At 34.8% G+C, this 25,208-nt stretch overlaps 1 protein-coding gene across 1 annotated transcript in view; it reads left to right on the plus strand.

Moving 5' to 3' along the window:
* Syn1 (Syntrophin-like 1) overlaps positions 1–25,208 on the plus strand; it is a 157,145-nt gene that overhangs the window by 126,807 nt on the left and 5,130 nt on the right. Inside the window, exons 5-6 of the mRNA XM_089635614.1 lie at positions 4,801–5,135; positions 9,509–9,681. Of these exons, the coding sequence (XP_089491740.1) occupies positions 4,801–5,135; positions 9,509–9,681 (508 nt within the window). The remainder of the gene's footprint in view (positions 1–4,800; positions 5,136–9,508; positions 9,682–25,208) is intronic.

The raw sequence follows: 25,208 nt of genomic DNA on the forward strand, positions 1-25,208 counted from the left end.
TAGCGTCTCGGAAGGTACTTCAACCCTTTGTCCTCCGCCGAGTAAAGCGCACGTCAACTACAGATTTACTTTATATTAATGCTTGTTGATTTATTGCGCGAATCTTCCCCGTTTTAATCAACTTGTGCATTTTTTGCTCGTTCAGCCCTTGGCTCAATCTCTCTACCGACTTATTAAAGCCGTAGTGGGCCCATTTTTCTTTTTGTACAGACGTTACGCATAAGCAAAATACGAAACTTAAGTTAAATATTTTGTTCGTCTTTGTATAATTTATAAGGCTCCTCGTCTGTAAATGGTTGTTGTTTTTCGTAACGGGGATATAAGTGCGAGAACGTTATTGAAATTTTCACAAGCTTTCTGTCTTGATGCTGCCATAACGGTATATTTATGTATAATATATTTGGCAGTATTTAAATTCAACAAGAACTCTTAATTTATTTGAGAACTTTCGGACACAGAAAGAAAGTGTCTTAATTTAATACTGGATAGTACAAAGTAGCTTTGAAATCATTCATTAATTAATCATTGGATAGAACCTAACCTTTCGACGAGAAATTATTAATTGAAACACGTTTCTTAGGTTAATCTCTTTACTTCTTTGTCAGGATTCAAATAAAGTTCATATCTGCGTTACGAAGGCACAGTTTTGCGGAAACCGATTGGCATGATACTATAAATATATAATTATATATCTACAACGTACATTAAGTTACAGTATTTGTTTAAAAACATTGTCAGCAAACATTAATGAATACGTAATACGCCCATGAAAGGGAAATTAGGGTAGAGCAGATAAAGTAGATAACGTAATAATTTATCTTGCTTATAAAATAACTCCATACTGCTAACAGTAATGCCCTGTTAGTACCTAGTTTTACGTCCCGACTTAACGTACGGGATATTATAAATTACGAAAATTGCGTAATTTTCCACGTTGAACCGGAATTAACATCGGCGATTTATCAACGATTTATTATTCCTTTACGAATAATAAATTGATGATCGACAACAGAGCCGCTAACGGATTTATGTATTCAGAAAATCTAACCCGAGTCGGGTAATTAGCGGTGGAGAATACTACAAACATGTACTCAACAATACTAACTACAACTATATACCTCTACCCCTAGCCCAAGCCCTAGAACATACATAATCCCACGTTCAGCGAGTAACTAATTAATAAAAAAAATTGTTACTATTGTAGAGATAAAACGTTAGAGGAGTGTTTTGGGCGTACGTGGTGTCCTCGTAGTAAGGCCAATAAAACCTTTTCAAGTGATTCAATATCCAATTTATTTCTTGTAATCCAATTTATTTCTTGATCAGATTATCAATTCGTTAGCTTTAATTTGATATTTGGGAGCACGGTCAGAATATGATTCCGACAGTTGGTAGACATAAGCTGCTGCTTTTAGCGTGGCTTCCAAGGTGTCAGAAAGCAATGTCGTTCGTTATGCAAAATAAACTGACTTATTAATGAACGTAGGTAACTAACGAAGCTCTTAGAATTTAAAGAAATCGTATAACCGGTCCATATACTTAATCAATTCATCTAAGACGCGATCAATTATCTAATAACTCCCTTTTTAGAGTGAAATGGTACTGAGGACTGCCAATGTATGTTAAAATTTCATACTCAAGAAATATGGTCCTATCGATCCAATACTTTTGTTATCTATTTCACTGTGCTATATTCAATTCAATTCAATTCAATTTGTTTATTCCTTTAAAAACATTACAAAATTACATTTTATTTCGTTTTTAAGTACATTTGTAAAATGGTATTACATAATAGTTAGCGGTGTATAAACTATACCAGCATCAATAGAGCTTGCTTTTTAAAGGCAGCTTCACCGATGCTAAATATGTCGATATCCGAATTAATTCTGTTCAACAGCAAGACTGCTCTCCCCACCGGCATGACCATTGGCAAGTTGGTCCTGCAGGCCGGGAGATGGCACAGTCTATGCTGTCGGTGACGGAGATAACCATCAGGAACATAGAGACTAATACTCTCCATGATAGTCGGATTTTCAAACCATCCACGAATCAGTTTGAAGAAGTGTGATACAATATGCACATCTCTTCTGACCCGTAGATGGTTCATACCGAGCATGCCCAAGAGAAAGTCAGTAGGATAGAGCCACGGGTAGTAGCCATACTCCCTCAGGTAGAGATATATATACCAGGGGGGGGGATTAACAACGAAAAGTCTTCAGTTTTCTTTGAAATCGGTAAGCATCACACTTCTATGAATTTTCTGTTCAGTGTCAGTAGTACTCCTACACTAGGTTTAGTCTGTGCTCATTATAAATCTATCGTAACGAGCTTGTGACATAACATTTTGAATTATTTTCAGACATAATTTTAGAAATTATTATTTCTTTGCTGCGTCTAACTAATTAATAATATACATATGTAGCCTATAAATAGGTATAAACAGGCAAATAATTTCAAAGAGGACACGAATGAATATATTTGTGAATATTGGGGATGCTATGGTCTCAATAGCTCCGAGCAGTTGGGACTCTTGTGCGGTAATCACACAAAATGAATGTAAAGTGTTGTTTGATCACTATACGACATCTTAATAACGAGCTTTTATTATGTACATTTTCGACACACAATAATTAGCAGTTAAAATGGACCGGAAAATTGCGTATACGTCTGCCTTATTAATGGCTCATTAATTGCTCCCTTATCAATATGCTACTAAACGAAATGAGGTTGTAAAAATAGCACTAACAATGGGGTTTATTTTTAGACACAAATTAATATCACTTTATTTTTAAATTAACTTAACGTAAATTAACTTTTAATGAACTTCTATCTTAATTAGTATTATACATTAATTTTTTTGTGTTACCACAAAACTGACAAGTAAATTACTTTATGTTGTGAGGCTGAAGAAAGTGGGAGAGGAAGGAGATGGGGAAGAGGTCGGTCAGAAAGGCTTTTTTTACTGGCCTTTCCATGTATTCAGATTTGCTCTCTACACAGCGAAATTACAACCAACGTCAGCATTTCTATTCTCAATGGTGATCTATCACCAGAGGATCTAGCACGATCAAATTGATAACTTAACAATATCGGATCGCTAGGCTCAACTACCGACGATTTTTTTTATCGATATCCCTTTCACCGTTAATGCTGTCGACAGCCGAACCGAAATTGACCCGAAATAAATAAGAAACCTTTATACGATGGCAATAATGGCGGATCTGTTTATGGATCGACATGTCGAATTGAAATACTACATATACATATATATACTATACATTTGTAGTCCGCATTTACTTTTGACACTAAAAAGGGAGTTAATTTAAATTAGTTAAAGACAGTTCTTTAGTCATGACGATTGATATTTGAACAATTTTCGCTTCTCCAAGCTAGAATCAATTGATTGGGTATACGATTTCTTTCAATTCTAAGAGCTTCGATAGGTCTTCCCCGTTCATTAGTAAACCAGTAATTTTTCATAACGAACGACATTTAATAAGTAGTGTATGAGTTGTGTATGTTGTGTTGACAGTTGACTGAAATTTATCTGACATCTTGGATTCCGCACTAAAAGCGGCGACTATTGTCTATCGACTGTCGGAATCATAATGTGGAGCGTGCTCACAAATATCGTTAACTTAATAATCATCTAGGGAGGTCATCTATCTTTAGAATCTCTATTCATCTTTATCTATTAATCTATATAAATTTAAAATTTTTTGATCACTATACTTATTAATTATGCGTTATTGTTGTGCTTAAAGGCTAAGGGATCGATAAGTTTTGTCCCGAGGATAATATAATTATCAACGACATTTCTGAACATGATAGCACGCCATCTAGTTATCAAGCAAATCTAAAAAAAATTATTACTTGTGTATTTTTTTTATTAGGCGACACAATCAACCAATATCTCAATATTGCGTGGGAAATAATCAAGCTTTGAAACTTTGCGCTCGGCTTTTAGATTTAAAATGGTAAACCCAATTTGCAAACGGGGTTTGTAAATTTTTCTGGGCTTAAATATTTCTGCCTGATTTATTTCGTTGAAGGTCTTATAAAATAATATCCTCGTTTTTCGGTCACACCGAAATTTAGAAATTTATAAAAAAGGGTTTTTCCTTCCATTAACAATAAGGACAATAACTAAGAAATGCTCCACTACAATATCTAAACCAATTACATTACTGTTCAACCGTGTCTTGTCCCTTGGATTTTTTAAAAGCCGCTGGAAATCGTTCTTCATTACTCCTATCTTCAAAAAAGGAGACGAAACTGATATAGCCGATTATCGCCCTAATTGTTTACAGTCAGTACCACTTAAGCTTTTTAAATCACTGGTCTTTGATGAAAACTATCCCAAATTAATAAAATTAACTGACCAAAAACAACACGGTTTTTTATTAGAGGTAAATCAACCGCAACTGACTTAATAATATTTAAAAACTCTTTTGCAAAAAATAAACACAGAGTGGAAGATACTCTCAGTATCGCCCTGATGTAAGACCACCATTTAGAATTGAAAGGTTGCTTTAAATGGGTTTGGCCGTGTTTGGTAACCAGATCTGAATAGCCAGGTTTTTCCCCACCTTTCTCTTCCCCATATCCTTCCTCTCTCCACTATCTTCAGCCTCACAACACACCCCAATTGGGGATGCCATAGTCTCACTGGCTCCAGACGGTTGGCAACAATTGGGACTTTTGTGCGTTTTCATATAAAACAAAAAAAAAACATATGTGATAAGTTTCAGCCAAAAAATATGAAAAACACTAATTTTGTTTTTTTATTTTTTTTCTCAGATTATACGAAGTAGCTCCCTGGTCAGTCGAAGCCTGGGGTTCGCCCGCCGAGGCCCTGCCCCTCGCCGCGCTGCGCCTGGTTGGCTGGGCGCGCGCCGGCAGCGCTTCCGCCTCGGGCGGCGTCGCGGCGCCCGCCTCGGCCAGCGCCGGCGGCTCTCTGTCGGCGGGCGCCACGTCGGGCGGCGCGCTCGTGCTCACCGTGCGCTGTGGCACGGCGCGCGGCGTCGTGCAGCGCGCGCTCCGGGCGGAGACTCACCGCGACCTGGCCGCTTGGGCGGGCGCCCTTGTCAGCGGGGCGCACGAGGCGGTAATGCAGCAGAAGGAGTTCGTCTTCAGTTAGTATTCATTTACAATATGCTAAGAACAATCACATGTATTTGTGTGGTAAGCTTTAATATGGAAAATGCATTTAATCCTCCTTGTTGATTTTTTGATGGTGGCTTATAGATAATATCCACTTCACCTAACCAGAGGGGCGATTCCGGTTCTATTTATGATTAAGCAACCCTTCAAGTAACGGCTTGCTTGCTGTCATCCGAGAGAACTGCATTTAACGAAAAAAAATAATCTTAAAATTAAGGAAAAAGTTGTTCATTTCAAGGTTAAGGACAATTCCTTATCCCCGAGTAGAACCGGAATCACCCCTGGCTAGCGAAAAAGTTGTTAATTTCAAAATTAAGGACAATTCCTTATTATTTTTATGCTTCCGATTTTGTTGTCCGGGTTAAATCTTCCCCATAGGAAAAACTAAACCCTTCCACTCACTTTTCCACAAATGATCAGCTAGTCAATCAACACTATGCAAGTGCATTATATAAGTAAAATAAATACAAAACAATACAAGAACAACAACACGTCAACTCACCAGATATCAAATGGGAAAACAAATTCACCGACTTCAGATATTTTCATATCAGAGGGTTCGGCTCGGTAGAACTTCTAACAGGGCTAACTTCTAACTTCTAACTTCTTTTTTTTTTTTTTATGCTTCCGATTTTGTTGTCCGGGTTAAATCTTCCCCATAGAAAAAACTAAACCCTTCCACTCACTTTTCCACAAATGATCAGCTAGTCAATCAACACTATGTAAGTGCATTATATAAGTAAAATAAATACAAAACAATACAAGAACAACAACACGTCAACTCACCAGATATCAAATGGGAAAAAAAATTCACCGTCTCCAGATATTTTCATATCAGAGGGTTCGGCTCGGTAGAACTTCTAGGCCTATAAATCCTACTGATCCCTCAACATAAATATTTAAAAAATCTTTTGTTATCCTACGTGTATTCAAAATGACCGACTTTTGCATCTTTATATATAATTTTTTTTGATAGATCTAATACGCCTAAATTTTTAATTAGAGAGCTAGGTATAATGCCAGTAGCCGAAATAACGAATGGTAATATTTTTATTATATATTTTTAAACTTCCGATTTAGTTGTCCGGGTTAAATCTTCCCCAAAGGAAAAATTTAACCCTTCCACTCACTTTTCCACAAATGATCATCTAGTCAATCAACATTATGTAAGTGCATTATATAAGCAAAATAAATACAAAACAATACAAGAACAACACGTCAAATCACCAGAGATCAAATGGGAAAATAATTCACCGTCTCCAGATATTTTCATATCAGAGGGTTCGGCTCGGTAGAACTTCTAACAGGGCCTATAAATCCTACTGATCCCTCAACATAAATATTTAAAAAATCTTTTGTTATCCTACATGTATTCAAAATGACCGACTTTTTCATCTTTATATATAATTTTTTTGATAGATCTAATACGCCTAAATTTTTAATTAGAGAGCTAGGTATAATGCCAGTAGCCGAAATAACGAATGGTAATATTTTTATAGTCTGAGAATGCCAAATTCTTTTTATTTCATTTCCTAAATCTGTGTATTTTCTTATTTTTTCACTAACAGATTTTTGAATATTACAGGAATTTGGAATAGCGACATCAATGATATAAGTTATTTTTTTAATTTTGTCTTGTAAAACTATATCGGGTCTATTATGACTAATCGCTCGGTCTGTTAGTATAGTTTTATCATAATATATTTTATAAAATTCGTTTTCTAAAAATGAATTTGGTTCGTATTCATAATATGGTACTACATTACGGCAGTCAATCAAGTTATGTTTAATTACCAAATTTTGGTGAATTATTTTTAAAACTTGATTGTGCCTAAATGTATACTCGGACGGTGCTAATATAGAACATCCCGATATAATATGTTCTATAGTTTCCGGAAAAGCCAAACATTTTCTACACAAATCATCAATTTGATTTGTATCTTTGATTATATGCTTTCTATAATTTTTAGTATTAATGACTCTATCCTGAATGGCAAGCATAAATCCTTCTATTTCTGCGCTCAACTCTCCAATACTCAACCATTTGTTTGACGAAATTTTGTCAACATACGTTTGGTTGAGATAATTGAAGTGTTTTGCGTGTAAAATTTTATTTGACCAGGAATCTAATAATTCCTGGTTGGGATTTATAAAAATGTTGGCATTCTCATCGTATAAATTTAAAGGTGTAATATTTCTATCTGCCTTGCAAATTATATATTTATTATTATTATTATAATAATAAATATATAATAAAATATATAATATATTTATTATTATAATAATAAATATATAATAAAAATAATTAAATAATAATAAAAATAATAATAAATATATAATAAAAATATTACCATTCGTTATTTCGGCTACTGGCATTATACCTAGCTCTCTAATTAAAAATTTAGGCGTATTATTATTATTTTTTTTTTATTTAACTTCCGATTTAGTTGTCCGGGTTAAATCTTCCCCAAAGGAAAAACTTAACCCTTCCACTCACTTTTCCACAAATGATCACCTAGGCCAGGGGTCTCCAAACTACGGCCCGCGGGCCGTATCCGGCCCGCCAGTGTCTTCCATCCGGCCCGCGACATCTTATGACCAGTGTCATCAAGGACCCGCGACAGCTAATGGCTAAGACCTTGCTCAGAAGGGGCGAAAACTCCGCGAATTTCTTCGTGCGAATAAATAAATATGCTCGTTGGCGAGGTACTTAGCACCAATACATTGCGTCCACAAGTATCGCGCGAATATATCGAGAGGATTTTTTTGAAAAATCTTTATTTGATTCGCAATGATATCAAGGTCTGAGAAACGAGTATCAAAAATTATCTTCAAAGCTACGTTATCTAAAGCTATTTTTTCATCCCTGAAAATTCCATTGTCTACCCCCCCCCCCATCTCTAGGACAGAAAATATGGGTGTATAGAAATTAAAACGGTTTTGGCCCTCTGAACTCACTGGAGTAGTCAATGTGGCCCTCCGGCTGAAAAGTTTGGAGACCCCTGATCTAGGCAATCAACATTATGTAAGTGCATTATATAAGCAAAATAAATACAAAACAATACAAGAACAACACGTCAACTCACCAGAGATCAAATGGGAAAATAATTCACCGACTCCAGATATTTTCATATCAGAGGGTTCGGCTCGGTAGAACTTCTAACAGGGCCTATAAATCCTACTGATCCCTCAACATAAATATTTAAAAAATCTTTTGTTATCCTACATGTATTCAAAATGACCGACTTTTGCATCTTTATATATAATTTTTTTGATAGATCTAATACGCCTAAATTTATTATTATTATTGTTATTATTATTATTATTATTACTATACAATATTTTTTACAATTCAAGTTTTCCAGTAATGTAATGTAGGCCTCACTGGGTGGCTTGCCCGTGCTGAGGCCTTGATTTTATAATATGAAAATATAAACTACATATTACATTTAAAGAGAAAAATTATACATTTAAAATTAAAAATACATAATACATATTAATATATTTAAAATTAAAAAAATAGTACATTGAAAATAATCTTGTGCGTTTGTGAGTGATGTGTGTTTATATTGGTTTTGTGTGTTTATATTGGTTTTGTGTGTTTATATTGGTTTTGTGTGTTACGTGTAGGTTTTATTTTTATTTTATGCTATGAAATTTTGGTAATATTGTCTTTTTTGTTCTTTAATCCATTTTGTAATTTTGTGTGTGAATATATTATATCTTATTATATCCTTATCCATTAGTAGAACCGGAATGGCCTCTCAGATCACGTAGCTAGAAATTAATATCTTTAGTGCAAAACCTTGCTTAGCTAGACCAGCAGCTTAAAATGCTTTTAGAGAGACCATAGCAGAAATCAAGCGAAGACCTAAAAAAGAGCAGGGGACTGCTATGCCAGTCTGAAATGGACCCAGAGTTGAAGAAGGTCTATTGTACGGTAAAAATAATATTATCTCGTACTGTGTAGAATACTGGAATACCCTAAATATATGAAAAAAATGTCAAGAATTTCTCGTAAATTTCAAGTGAGGTCTCGTGAGAAGTTGCGTTTTATGTCGGAGGAGAATAATTTATATGGGTCTGCAAATTGCCTCGAATCTTCCGAGGAGAATTATGTGAAAATAATTCTGACCTTATTAAGGAATTTCTTAGGAATATTTTAGACTTTTATTATAGAATATATTCGTGTCTTCTGCGTTAAGCTTAAAATATGAAGACACTGTGCAATAAATTCATGACATAATTTTGTGTGCGGACGGTAAATCGAGTGAGTAAGTAATTAATTCAAATTACCCACCTTGAATGGTTCAAACTCCGATACTAATCTGTTGTTCTTGCACAGGGTGTTCTCACCTGGGGCGGCCTGCCCAGCTTTGGTTGCACTACGAAGGCGGCGCGGCACTGCGCGCGGGCGGCCGCGTGCTCTGGCGTGCTCCCTTCCACCGCCTCAAGTCCTCGGCAGACGACGGGGAGAGGCTGCTATGGTTGGACTTCGGCGGGGACGAAGGAGAAATTGTAAGGACACCCTGGATTTTATAAATTAAACATGATATATGATACCATCCTACGCCACCTTAAACTAGCTTAACCTCATATAATCTTACATAAGAAAACATAACTTGGCCTATAACGTAGAAAACTTGACCCTTTCAGACCGTGTGTATTTTTTTAAATTCATAGAAATCCGATTTTTCTCTTCACTATCTAGAGCGAATAACAAATGCTGGTTTTGGTTTTTCATTATTACTAGTTCAGATGGTAGCCATTTTGATATTTTGAAAGGTGATTTTTGTGTTTAATCTCGACCAAATTTTTTCTCCAGATTTGTTCTCGATGTTGATAATTTTGTAAGGTATTTTTTAAATTTTGTTTAATTTTTATGTACTTAATTTTTTTATTATTGGTATTCAGTCCAATATTTGTCGTTTTATGTGACCCACGCTTTATGAGACCTAATGTTCTTTCAAACGAAAGTAGCAATTACATCTAAACTATTAAAATAAAAGATTTCAATAGCATTTATTATTTGAGGGGTGTTTCGTACCAACTGTTACTTTGAATAGACTGTATTTTTAATGAGAAAGAACGAATCAAGTGATCGTGTTTATTTATCACAAGGAATATTAGGAACGGGGAAAAGGAGGCCTTTACCTGTTAATGGTGCTTGTTTATTTTGAAGTTTTGGTGGTTTCTTGAAGGTTCCGTGAGCTCTATTAATAGTTCGTAGATGCGTATCTAATAAACACCGTTGTATCTACAAAAATAACTGTTTTGGAATCACCACACGACACTAATGTATTTAACTTGCTCGATAATTTACATTACGTGGAGCGAAATAATATGCAACTTTCAATAATTTATTTATTTATTTATTAAACGCCATAAAAGGCTTTTACAGTAATGTGAAACATTAGATTATAAGTACACAGTTCAGGGCTGTCAGAAACTTGACAATTAAAAATAACATTTTTCATTAAAATAATACATCCGTTAGCCAACACTATAAGACATCTGAAGCAAGCAGTTTATATTGATGCTATACATATACATTTCACATATATGTGGAATGTATATGTATAGAACACCATACATATGTTACACATAAAGAAGAACATGTCAGTATGATGCAGTACAAACAGACATTTAACATTTCACAAACATATCAGTTACATTCACAACCAAGTATTTTTGCCTTGATGCAAGACGGTGAGGTTTTGAAAATATCAAAAAGGTCTGTATACGTGTTGGCAGTGCGGTGAAAACGCGCCCACGGTGAATGATACAAATAGTTAGTGCTATGATTGTCACTGTGGAAAAGATGGTGGAGTCGAGTTGATTTAACAGGGACACGAAAATTTATAACACTTAACATTTGAGAGCAGTCTATGAGATTGTTCAGTAATTTAAAAAGTATAAGAATGTCATTAATAGTTCACCGGGTTCGAACATAAAAAAAAATATCACTTGGGTTGGTCTTCTTTTTTCAAATTTTCTTTATTCTTAAGGCACGACTTTTAAGAAAGGAACAAAAACAAGGGAAAAGGCAATTTGGGTAGGAACTGGAATGTGGAATAATCATAAAACTGTTTCAATATCAAACAAGGGGTTTTGAACCCTCTAAACCCCATTTCATTCAGGGGACCTAGTCGGTATCATTCAACACGTCCGTGCCGCCGGTTTAGCCACGTCACAAACCCGTATTAACCTTTCCCTTACGTTGTCCACCATCATAAAAAAAAATCTTAATGCACCGGTGCTGTACACTCGGTAAATTTTTTATTTTTATTTTTTTATTAGGTACAATATTTATTACAATTCAGGTTTTCCAGTAATGTAGGCCTCACTGGGTGGCTTGCCCGTGCTGAGGCCTTCATTTTATAATATGGAATATAAACTACATAATACATTTAATGAGAAAAATTATACATTTAAAATTAAAAATACATAATAATATATTTAAAATTAAAAAAAAATAGTACATTGAAAATAATCTTGTGTGTTTGTGAGTGATGTGTGTTTATATTGGTTTTGTGTGTTACGTGAAGGTTTTATTTGTATTTTATGCTATGAAATTTTGGTAATATTGTAAATATTTAGACATTGTAATTATTCCATCTGAAAATAAATATATTGCGAAGGAATACAGAAAATATGAACTCTGTTAACTAGTATATTTACAGAGATATTTTAGTAATTAGAGACAATGTCCACTCAGTTGACAGCACCGGCAAGAAAAAGTTAAACCACGAACTTACTGGTTTGTTAAACCGAAAGATACAGAGTGGGCCCCCAGGTTTGAAAGGGTTAACCTATTATATGTACACACTTCCGACAGAGATATCACTGAAAAAAACAGCCCCTTTGCTTAGCCATTCTTATTACTTTAATTAGATACCTAGTATAAGTTGTTCAAATTAGAAACATGTATGTACTGTGTACATCTGCGAGAGAACCGTGTTCGTGGAAACTTAACCTACAATATCATAAGTTATATTATCTTAACCTTCCGTAACCCTCTGCCGTCTCTATCGCTCAGGGTATTAAGTTAATTGAATACCCGTATGTAGAGACTTGTAAGATACCTGATATTAACCAACCTAACCTAATATGACTCTGACATAACTTCTTAACTTGATTATAATACAGTTCTCTACTATCTCTATAGTACAGATTCAGCTACTTTCAAAACTTAACTACCGCGATCGCGATAGTAGAATCTAATCGAATTTCAATTTTTTCAAGATTGGCGAAAATTTATTTATAATTATTATTTTCACCAAATTTTCTTCTATTTTTTAACAATATTATTCATGGTCTACATTTTTTTGTTTTAAGGGCCAACACTCAATGGTCCTGAACATCACTTTATAGTATGCTAATTCAATTAACACTACACATGATTTATCTGTACATTTTATATGGGTATTTACGAAAATATCTACGATTTCCAGTGACAAAATTCCTGAAACTGTAATATTTTAAATTATATGAATAAATACCAAAATGTCTGTAATTATTTACAGTTTGAAAACCAAAGGCAATTTCGTACGTTTTACCTGAAATTCCAATACCTACGTATTTCGTAGAACTTTTTTCACTGGAACCGTATACATTTTCTTTACTATCGGTTCACAATTTACAGTTAAATAATTTGTAATAGTGCTTGCGTTAGAATACTTCAAAGTTTAAAGATATGTACAGATTATTATGACGCGAATACATTTGCTTGCCGAAACGCGAGCTGAGCCTCGAATTATGGGAAAGGAACGAAGCAACAGCAAATGGCGCGACACGCCGCTTACGCTCGCAAATGTATACGCAGGATTAGACTCAAAATCGCAGGTTTTTCACCCTAGGAGGTAATTTATAACCTTTTTATAAAAATTTATTCATCTAAGTAATTGTTTTTATTTTATTAGAGCAAATTTCAGTCCATGTTTTTTTTTTTTTTTTTATATTGCAACCATGGTTTCCAAATGGTGATTGAACATTCATCCATGACAAGGTTCCCTGCCACAATGCCAAAGTTTTCCACAAATATCTTCAAGGTACGCAAATTCCAACGCTCCCATGGACTGGACATAGTCCCGATATGAATCCTATCAAAATTCTTATAGTCAGTTATGAAGAAAGAATTAAAGAAAAGAAGATTACCGCCAAGCTAAATCTCATCGAGTAACTCATCCAAGTATGGCATCACAACCAAGAAATAATTAAAAAAATTCCTCCACTGCATGCCAATTAGGAACAAATTGCATCACAAGAACAAAGGAATGACGCCAAATACTAGATACAGGGTGTAGCAAACAGTGCAGATTCGAAGGGCTATTAAATGAAAACGGCGCAATTTACAGAAATGGGGTTTATTTTATTTTATTCGGTAATCATGACGTTTTATGCATCAAGTCCTGAAGATGACACCAGAAAGATGAAGACCCCCAGCATCGATACATTGATGAAGGCGATTTCTGAAGTTTTCGGCCACATCTTCGCACATCTCGAAGGGTATAGCGGTGATTTCCTACGAATTCGTTCTTTGAGTTCTTACAAGGTGTGAGGCCGATGTTTAAAATCATTTTCCTTTAGGTAGCCCCACAGACTTATTCTGTCGCAAATGCTCAAATTAGATGAGCGCGCAAGATTGAAGGGTAGACGGAATGCCCGCTTGGCCGAACGGCCATTTTCAAGCAACGTTCGGACGACTGAAAACAGCACGACACTCGCAACACAATGAGACCCCTCCCAGGTTCCTACCCCTACCACACGGGATGTACTGGCCCTTCAAAACTCCACTGTCTGTTTTGCTGCACCGTATATAAGCCATTTATGTAATTAAAGTAATTATTTCTCGTTAATTCTCGTATACGTTGATGTTAACAAAAAACATGTTTTGAGTCTAATAATTTCCACGCATCTGTAGAAAAGTATAGAATTTACAGTTTTTTTTATTTCTTTTCTGGACCGTTAACTCTTTAGGCCTTTACCATATTGACCAATATATTTCTTAAAGACTCCCGAGAATTTGTTTGTAGTTATTCTAAACTACGCAACAGATGTTGATTCAGTTTTCACTATCATTTAGAGAATTTCTTCCGGAAGGTTTACATATATAATATGTGTATAGTATATTTATAGAAAGTAGATAAAAGTCGATGTTTTATAATCAAGTCGTAAAAATATGTTTTCGGGCACTACATTGTTCGCTGGCGAAACCTTATGAGATACATAAAAATAATGTACTACGGAAATGTATATCTTAAAAAGGCCTACAGAAAAGTCCGCCATGGTATATCTCCTAAGGATAACCCCCAGTAACGTCGGGTACAGGTCAGCTAGTTTCATTTAAAAATATAATTATAATTTTACAAATTTTCGTAAATTTACATTTACAGAGGTGTACATTTATAATCTTTTATAGTTAACTTCTAGATATGAATATAAAGCGTGGTGTTAACTATTTATAACACCGTTTAAATCGTATTTCTCACCACGACAGTAAGGGCGGTACAACGATTTCTATCAAACCATATGACCATATATTAAACGAACAAATTGACTCAAAGGATGATAGCTGGTTCCCAAAACCGAACAAATTATGTAAGTATTGACTGCAAATTTTTATGTATAATTTTGTACAAGTTTCATTTATATTATTTTCAGTGTTACCTACCTTACCAGAAAAGTATTTTTCCCAGATCAAACTGCGGGCATATTAAAAATTCTCTCCATATTTAAAAATGCAGTATTTCACATAACTAGGTTGCTATTACAAAGCTTCTATCTCCCGATATTGTAGATTAAAAAGTAATATCTGCGGACTATAATAATAGCACAAGCGATTTTAAATCACAATGCTATAGTATGGCAATTAGTTAAGCAACCTTTTTTGATAACACAAACACTAAGTATTTTCTGTTTGCGCTGCATTTTTAGAAGCGCTTTTTCACGAGGTACGTGATTTTGTGATATATGCTTTTGAGAAACGTGTTTCAGGACACATTGTCCACACAAGTAATCTGTAACCAGAATAGGAGGTCTTAGAATTCACCTTAAGATTCAATTCACGGAAACGTCGGCCAGGACAAGCCAAATATGCTTTCACGTAACGATGTAGCCAGTGTACGGACTGCAGTCAAGGATTCTTCGGTCGAATGGCATGTGTACTGTGTACAGAAGCTTTCCATGGCGTATAAAAGCCTCCACGACGTACAGAACTCAGTGTAGTGGTATGGGATTAGTAGTGATTCCGATTCATCATTCCAGGGTACTTTGATAGGGCATAATGGTTTCCACTGAGTCTGCTGATTGGAGGCGTATTCAAAAACCGTGCTTTGCATTGGTTTTCTTTTCAGCGCTTTTAAACTTCTTGGAGATGACTTGATTAAAATTCATCAGGAATTGCAACTTCTCAAAATTTTTTATTTTTTATTATGTAACTAGCTTTTTTATCACTCGAACTTTATGAACCCGATACTAAAGTGGAATACGATCGGAAATGAGCTGCCGTAATTTGGGATTCGGTTTTGGGTACCGCCGCCCGGGAACCATTTATTGGATTATCAATACCTTTCCCATAGGTCACCCCAAGTGGATCGCTATGTTTGGTGATTTAGCAGGGTGCCCGGGTTCATCGGGTGAGGTGTGTTCAGGATGCGCCTGCCCACCAGTTGCGTGGCGTGCCAGATCGGGAAAGGCTAGTTTGGGGAGACTCCAACTGATTTCTCGGAATAAATTCGGTTTAGATGAGTCACTCGAATAACCGAAATTGAACTTGATTTAGACTAGGTAAGTTTTTTAGATTTTTACGGCCAAAAGCATTTTTGTTGTTTGTTTTTGGGGTGTTATGCCGTGTTGCGCTAACTCCTTCTTTAGCCGACGTTTCTTCACATCTTCGGATCTACCGGATCTGCCCTGATGATGGACACTGCAACGCTGTCCGAAACGTCGGCTAAAGAAGGAGTTAGCGCAACACGGCATAACACCCAAAAACAAACAACAAAAATGATTTAGACTAATTTAGGGCTAGGGAATCCGAATCTGTAAGAATTAGGTGGGGGTCGGCACTATTAACTGAGTTATAGGATCTTGAAATTTCGTACGCGATACATAGAAACCATGTTTTATTTATCAACTATGAATTAAAAAGAATCAAATTAACAACTATTTTATATTTTTGACATTTCAGCAGTGCCAACCAAAAAATAAAAAGTGTTGCCATACAATAATAATATCAATGTTATTAATTGAATGCATGGAAAATTCTTAAAATTAAATATCATTTACCAGATTTGTAGGCAAGTTTTTTTACTTTTTATTTTAAACTTTAAAAAAATAATTTTAATGTAAAACAAAAAAATTACACAAATAAAAAAAAATATGTCTGTCAAAAATATAAAATAGTTGTTAATTTGATTCTTTTTAATTCTTAGTTGATAAATAAAACATGGTTTCTGTGTCGCGTACGAAATTTCAAGACCCCATAACTCAGTTAATAGTGCCGACCCCCACCTAATTCTTACAGATTCGGATTCCCCAGCCCTAAATTAGTCTAAATCAAGTTCAATTTTGGTTATTCGAGTGACTCCCCTAAACCGAATTTTACCCGATTTCTCGACCCATTGGTTTACGCCGCAGCGGTAGGGATAGATTCATAAGTCCCTCACTCCTGGACACACTGATCCCTAGATTCCTACCCTCATACCTTTATCCTTCTCAGAACTTCCCCTTCTTGCTTTTAAAAATACCCTCCATATAGTATCCCCAAAGTTGACACAGGCCCCGAGGGAAATAATTTTCTCAGGGTCTCCTGTGTGGGGTTAATGTAAAAAAATCGCGTGTTGCAATTCATTATTATCTCCGTAAATAACCTCTTTGAAAAATTTGGACCAAATAATATGACACCTGTTTTTTCTTTGTTTTTTGATAGTCAAGTACTTTTACATTACATATTTTAAGGCTCCATGTGGATGTTATTTTGCCAGTTCAAAATAGTTTCCTTTATTTAGAAAGACATTAAGCTCTCTTTTTTGACTTCGAAAACCTGCGAACATTTTTTGCTCGATTATACCGATTTAATTAATAATAATTATTGCATGCTGAACCCATGTTGAATTGTGATTCTGCCGCTGGTAGCTCGGTTGTAATCGTTATTTCTGATATATTAAGGTTCAAAGGTTTACCAAGTTTCTTATTTTTGATCATTCAAAGGTCATTTTGATCATTCTCTAAACGTGCATACAATATCATCACCGAATCACTGCATAATGAATGCTATGCTTTAAACACACATTTAATTTCATTAATGAATCACCGCATAATGAATGCTATGCTTTAAACACACATTTAATTTCATTAATGAATCGCCGCATAATGAATGCTATGCTTTAAACACACATTTAATTTCATTAATGAATCACCGCATAATGAATGCTCTGCTTTATACACTCATTTTTCGTTAACTGTAATAACGAAACCAAGGAATTCCTAAAGTAGTGTTTTTTCTGTAAAATTACTAATGAAAAGTATTATTTTGTAGCCTTTGTCTTTGCCACTTAACATTTACAAGCGTAGGCTAGATGAAGTAGGTATTTCTAGTATTATTCGTATTACTAACGAGACTGGCGCGAGATGGGTAGATTTTATAATCGTGTTCTCTGGATTCTCGGCATTATTTTCTTTCACATGTCATTTTATATTTTCTGGATGGAGTTTCGCTTCTGATTTATTATTCAGGCTTTGAGTCGTTCTCGAATCCACAAACATTAATTAATATTACACACGAAAGTCGTACAAGTACGTTCTTACGTTTTCCGAATCATAAATATTTTAATATCGGGTTAACTGTAGCGGCGTGATATCCCGCAGCGTCTCACAGTGGAAATGCGAAATGTTTTCCCGATATATTACATATGTGTTACCGTAAAAGCCCAAATCTTAGGTTTTTCCGGTAATTCCTAGTATTTACGGATACGAAACACGTGAAAAACCGAAGTTGGTGCGTTTACAAGTTTTTTTCAAATAATTACCACTAAAATTTTATCGTAAATTATCTCTTTTTTATTTATTAATATAAAGTTTTTTTACATAAATTTTTCGATATCTGTCTCACTAGGGTACACCTGTTATTTTATATTGTATGTGAATTGTTGTTACTGTTTACGTGTAATTTGGTTTACGTATGTTTGTGATAGTGGGACGCCCAATACTTGTTATCCATTTCTTTATTTCGTGTTTGAATTTGGTCATTGAAACTGTTCCTCTAATGGTGGCTGGTAGTATATTGTATAGTTTGCAAGCTATGTATTTAAAATGTCTTTGCCCAAAGGTGGTTTTAGCAAAAGTAATATATCATTTGAGTTGGTTTGTATAGTGTTTTGGTGTAAATTAATCAAGATGGATCTTGCAAAGAGCTGTTTTATGTCCTTAACGTTGATAGTATTGAAGATAGTGTCAGTGCTGGTAGAAAGAGGAAGTTTGAGAATTATTTTTATGATTAATTTTTGTGCTTTAATAATGGGGTCGAGGGCACTAGAAGAAGTATTACCCCAAGCTTAAAAAATCTCTAAATAACCTAACTTAGCATAATCTCATATTTATTATTATTATTTATTTATTTATTTATTTTTCATGTTCTCCGTAAAACGGTTATTCACCAATACATTATGGAGAAGATTACAAATTAGACAAAAAGTATAGCAAAACACATAAAAAGGTCAGTTTCACTACTTTGTGACATACGTCAAAAGATAATTGTTAAACTGCCTGTAGGTTACGTTAAAAATGTCGATGGTCAATGCAGACTCGTTGAGCAGTTCAGTCGCTCTGTTGACTGGGGCGTTCTGATAGGCAGAAGTCCTCGCTTTTGGAGCATAAAAAAGGGTATGGGACCTTCCACGAGTATACTTGTCTGGGACATATAAGTTAATCTCTTTCAAAATAGATGGATTATGTATAGTTCCAGAGATTATCTTAAAAAAATGTTTTCCTAAAAATATTTTTCGGCGGGCTTCTAATGTATTAAGATCGAGCATTCCTGCTAAGAATAAGGATGGATACAGGAAAGGGTAGTACATATATTCCCTCATATATAGGTAACGCATGAATCTCTTTTGTACTTTTTCTATTTCGAGAATATGGTTTTGCTCAGAAGGGGCCCAAATAATGGAGCTATATTCCAAGATACTGCGAACAAGTGCTTCATACGTTCTTCGGATTGCGATTCCGTTGGTAAATGATCTTGAATTACGAAGAACAAATCCAAGCATTTTGTTGGCACGGGAGACAATATCAGATATATGGGATTTGAAAGAGAGATTTGCTTCAAAAATTACGCCAAGGTCTCGAATCTCATTTTTACGTGTTAATTCATGTTTATTAATGTGGTAGGGGAACAGGAATGTATCTTTGGACCTTGTAAATGTAACGACACTGCATTTCTGAATACTGAAGGGTAAGTTGTTCAGTTCCGACCATTTGACAAGAGAATCAAGATCGTTCTGCAGAAGAATGGAATCGATGTAACTTTTGATTGCTTTGAAAAGTTTTATATCGTCAGCAAAAAGGAGATATTTTGAGTGGTTTATAGTGTTGCCAATGTCATTGATGAATAAGAGAAAGAGAAGGGGTCCTAGATTCGATCCCTGGGGAATCCCGGAGTTAGTTTTGTATTCGTGAGATATATGGTGTCCGTAACTGACATACTGACGACGATTGCGTAAGTAGCTAGCCATAAAAGCGAGGAAATTCTGAGAGAATCCGATGTCACTTAATTTTTTTAATAAAATATCATGGTCGACTTTATCAAATGCTTTCTCGAAGTCTGTATAAATCACATCAACAGGTACAAAATTTTCAAATGAATTATTAATATAGGTAATGAGATTCATAAGATTCGTTGAAGGTGACAGTGTGGGACGAAATCCGTGCTGATTTTCGGTGAGTGCGTGTTTTGTTTGGTTATATATCTGTGAATAAATTATGGTTTCTAAAAGTTTTGCGGGTGCTGACAACACAGCTACAGGTCTGTAATTATCTATTTCTGACTTTTTTCCTTTTTTATGTATAGGCGTTACTTTCGTTAGTTTCCACATTTCCGGAAAGATATTTTTGCGAAGTGATAGGTTAAAAATATGTTTTAGAGGTTGAACAAAATAACTTGCATATCTTTTGAGGATTATAGGTGGAATACAGTCTGGGCCGACGGAGTATTTAGGTTTTAGTTTATGGAAAGCTGTAATAATATCGTCATCGTTAATTTCATGAATTTGTACAGGTAAAAAGTTAAATGACAATGAAGCTATAGAGGATATGTCAAGTTTGGGGATATTGTCGCTAAATACTGATTGAAAATAGTGTGCGAAACCTGCGGCGATCTCAGACGATCCATCATATTTATTGTCTTTGTAGTCCATGTGGTTAAGTTTGATAATATAACCTAACATAACACAAATTAACTTAAATACGTTCATTTAGAACCAGTGGCGGCTCGGTTTTTTTTTAAATTTTCTATATAAATTGTATGAAGATTTTTAGGAAATCCGTGCGGCGCACGACCAAACTGGAATTTCCAGAAAATCTTCAAACTAAAAGACAATTTTCGAAAAGAAAATCGTTTTCAGTTACAACAACATCAATAATGCCATTTTTGTAATATTAGCACTCTAGAACACCCAAGAGTCACGAGCCGCCACTGTTTGGAACTTACATGGACATTTCGGTAAATACTGGGATTTATCTATAAAACCTAGGATTTGCCGAGGTGGTTGTGGTTTACAAACTTTTTCATAGTTTTACCGCATTACTTTGGTAAATTACCACAAAATTACTCAGCCTTATCTAAGCTTAAACATGTTTTAAAGTGACCTAGCCTAATTAAACGTTTTCATTGGTAAATCATAGTTTTAACCCGGAAATTCATTTACCAAATTGACCAAAATGGCTTTTAAAGTCAGAAATGAAAATGTTTACACTGCTTCTTGGCTTCAAACTTTCAAACATGCACTTTCGTAAAGACGTTAAGTTACTTGTGGAACCTACGATTTGCCAATTTTCGGATTTTTGCTGTAACACACATGATATTATAATATATTTAAGTGTTCTCCTATCGCATCTCCTGATATATAGTAATTCAAGTCCTTACTCCTTACCTGCGGAGAATTACTGGTATTGTTACCCGGTGCCTCCAGATCTTCAGACCGCCATTTGTCGCGTTCAATTATCGCCGTGTGATGGCAGACAAGAATAGCTTGGCTGGCTTGAGCTCGACTGGCTGGCTGGCTGGCTTGAATGGTTGGTTGGCTTGGGTGTGTCTGCGCTTGTAACGCAGAGCTCGGCTCAATCCAGTTTATTTGCCGCGAAGGCGCTAAACTTTGCCATTCCATTATCGAGCATTATCATCATTTGCTTAGGCAGAGTGCTGTGTTATTTAGCTATACCTAGGTATGGGCGTTGGCGTTGGCGTTGTGCTCACTCGTTTTCTCCAAAGTGTTTTGGATTTTCCGCCCAATCTTCGCGTTGATATCTTCACAAAGGATTGCGCCATTGTGAAGATTCTATTAAATTTATTTTGCACGGATATTTATTTGTTTACCCCCGCCTTTTTGCTGTAGAGCGATTACGCGATTGAGAGATTGTTAGTTATTTGCTCATTTATAAATTGTATTTGTTCCGAAGTGTCGGAATTTTGAAATTCGCTACAGATTTCAAAATTCAATTCGTTCGGAAGCATAGAATAATGAAGAAAACTAGAAGTGCATTCCATACAAATTTGAATTGAAACAAATGTTCCATTTAGCTTAATAGCACAGCTTTCTGTCTCACTTGCACTCGCCTGACATCGTAGATCTCCATCACATTTGAATTTCGTAAACACAGTTTTTATTGGAAATTTAAACCTCGATTTGGAAAAATATTTGGATCACGAAACATGTCCACAAGGCATTTTTTATTTTTTATTCTATGTTCAGGTTTAATTAATTATCAAAACAAATGTTTCAGGAATTAGTTGAGTATTACTCAAATAACCATTTTCCGAAAATGAATAAACCAAAAATCCTGTAAAAACGAACCGATAATGTTTTATTGCCAAAATACATCTTTTCACAATAACTATATTTCACTTTAATCTCAATTTTTGTACTAACAAATTCATTATTTTTCATGTAATTTTCTTAACAGGATTACGTGTTTCGTTTAAAGTTTTTTAAATTTTATATATCAACCCTTTATATTTTGATCTTTATATTTCTAAAAGATTATGTCAGAAAGTGGGAGAATTTGTGTGTATTTCCACTTTTCAATAAAATCCAAATAGATAGATTATTTCTGAACGTATCCGAAAACTAAAAACTGCCTTTAAAGGGTGATGAAATACTATTTAAAATTTTATTAGAAATAAACATATAATTTTAAATCAAACATAAAAGTTTTAGAAAATGCTCACCGTACGTTTTTCACACTGAACTAAAATTACTAGTTACGAAGAAGATACGTATTTTATTTGACAAAAATGTATTATAAACATTACTGCCACCTCACTTTTTGTCGTTACATATAAAAATAATTAGTTCACAAAGTTTCATAATTCTTTCTCAAATTGCGGTCTGAACCTTTGGTTTCATAGAGGTGTGCATTTTAATTATTCTGTGGTTTACTTCTGTATTTGAGTATAAAGCTCGACGGTTTCTCTTTCTAACACCGTTTAGTTCATATTTTTAACTATGACGGTAAGGGAGACACAACGATTTCTATTAACCGGTCTGTGGCTGAGTTGACATCGCGTTTGGGTTCTACCCAGGCGTAGTGTGTTCAATTCTGCAGCTGGCTAAGTCCTCCATCATAACACAATCAACATTTTTCCGCATACTGTGGTGGTAGTAGGAGATTTTCAAATATTGTCAGGTTGTTCGTATCCCGGGAATGTTTGTCTATCTTCAAATATATATATATATATATATATATATATATATATATATATATATATATATATATATATATATGAGACCATATGAGTTGTTCCGAAAAGCGAACAAATAAATTGACCCTACGGGTAATAGCTGTTTGTTCCCAAAACCGAACAAATTAATCTGTAGAGTTAAGGGTAGTCATTAGCATACCATTGCAGTTTTGACTACTAGAAATAAATCATTCTTATAATAATAATAATAATAATTGGATAATTTGTAGAGCGCCGTTTTTGTGAAAAATCACCTCAAGGGCGTTAAACAACGCTTTTTATATAATGAAATATTATTAAATTCTACAATTATTTCATCTTATTTTATTAATAAAATAGCGACGCGCCACTTATCTTCCCAAATATATCTGTCTAATTTAAAACAATAAAAGGCGTAATAATTCGGTGCTGGGCCAGGCTTATAAATTTAATAAGAACCTTTTTTGATCCTCAGAGAGTTGCGATAACACCACTGTTGAGTGTCCATACAGTTTTTTGTACGTAGATCCAGGACGGGCGCTTTATTCTCTTCCCTTAATATTATCTCCGCTTTAATACCATTATAAATAGGCTATTGTCTTCCTTCCTTTAGTTTGTCTATTTATCACGAGAGCGCACGAGAACTAATGTACACAACGTTACTTCAGCGGCACCGATTTATTTGAATGTAGTACATAATATATTATTTATACTATTACTGCCTAGTCTGCATAGCATACTGTTACTACTACTACCGACTGTTATAACACGGCGTATGTTTAGTTTAGATTAGCTGCGGAGTTTAGATAAGGCTTCGCAGGATGGACATTTTACGGGAACCATTAAATAATTCATTCCATATTTTTTAAAGCAGAGTTTTGTGAATAATCATTGTGATCGCCCTCAGCCTAACAATGAATTTAATTAAATAGACACATAAAAACCTTTATTTTACGAATTTAATATCAACGTTATATTATATCAAATATTTCCTCCAACAGTCTAGTTCACATCCAAGGCTTCGTGAATTCAATTCCTCGATTGGTATTCAATTCAAGTCCTGCATCAAGACAAATAAACATTTTCCGCTTTCTGTGATGTAGTAGGAGATTTTCAAATACTGTCGTATTTTTTGTAACCCGGGAATGTTTCTTTTAAATAAATACAAAAAAATTTACCTTAACTACTGTAATAATAATTTATCTTATGATTAACAAATTATTTATTTAAAAAGAAAGAAACATTCCCGGGTTCAAAATAACCAATTGGACGCTTAGTATTATTATTTCTTTGTAAAAGAAAGACAAACATTCCCGGGTTACGAATAGCCTGACAATATTTTAATATCTCCTACTACCACCACAGTAAGCGAAACTTTTGGCTTGTGTTGTGATAGAGGACTTAGCCAATCGAGGAATTGAACACACTACGCTTGGATGGGACCCAAACGCGATGCCAACTCAGCCATTTCTCATATTTTTATAAAAGAATAAAACCTGACAATATTCGAATTTCTCCTGATTCTATCATTATAAGCGTTATATATTGATAATGCAATAATGGAGGACTTAGCTACCAGAGGATTTGTTCACTCCGCTACTAACGAATCGACTACAAATATCATATCGTTAACTACTAACCGGCCTATTATGAACTCAGAAGTAGAAAATTATACTACATTCTTTAAAGTTCACTTTACAGAAACGCCTGCCAACAAGTTCTGTGTAGGTTTTTGACAGCAGCTCTCCATTACTTGACTGACGAAAGTTTTGACATCTGTTTTGCGGTTCACACTATGCTTCTGTATTATCTACGGAGGCTCAGGACGACTAGAGGAGACCTCCATGGCTCCTTTCAGCGAGAAACTTTGCTAAGTTAATCATCTCGCGAACTGCAACCAACTCCTTAGAACTTTGTCTTGCTTCTTGCATAATATGGACATTATTATCAGATAGTGTCAAGAGCAATAAACATATTTCCGCTTTGAATAGTATTATTATTATAATTTTTATAAAGTCTTAATTTTTTTGTTTACTTTGAGTAACGAGTAGGTAAATTTGGCTTTATTTGGATAGAATGAAGTCAGAAGTGTGCCGAGACAGAGTTGCAT

This window comes from Hesperophylax consimilis, chromosome 9, assembly GCF_061612785.1.
Source record: "Hesperophylax consimilis isolate HC1 chromosome 9, BYU_Hcon_1.0, whole genome shotgun sequence".
Classification (NCBI taxonomy): Eukaryota; Metazoa; Arthropoda; class Insecta; order Trichoptera; family Limnephilidae; genus Hesperophylax; species Hesperophylax consimilis.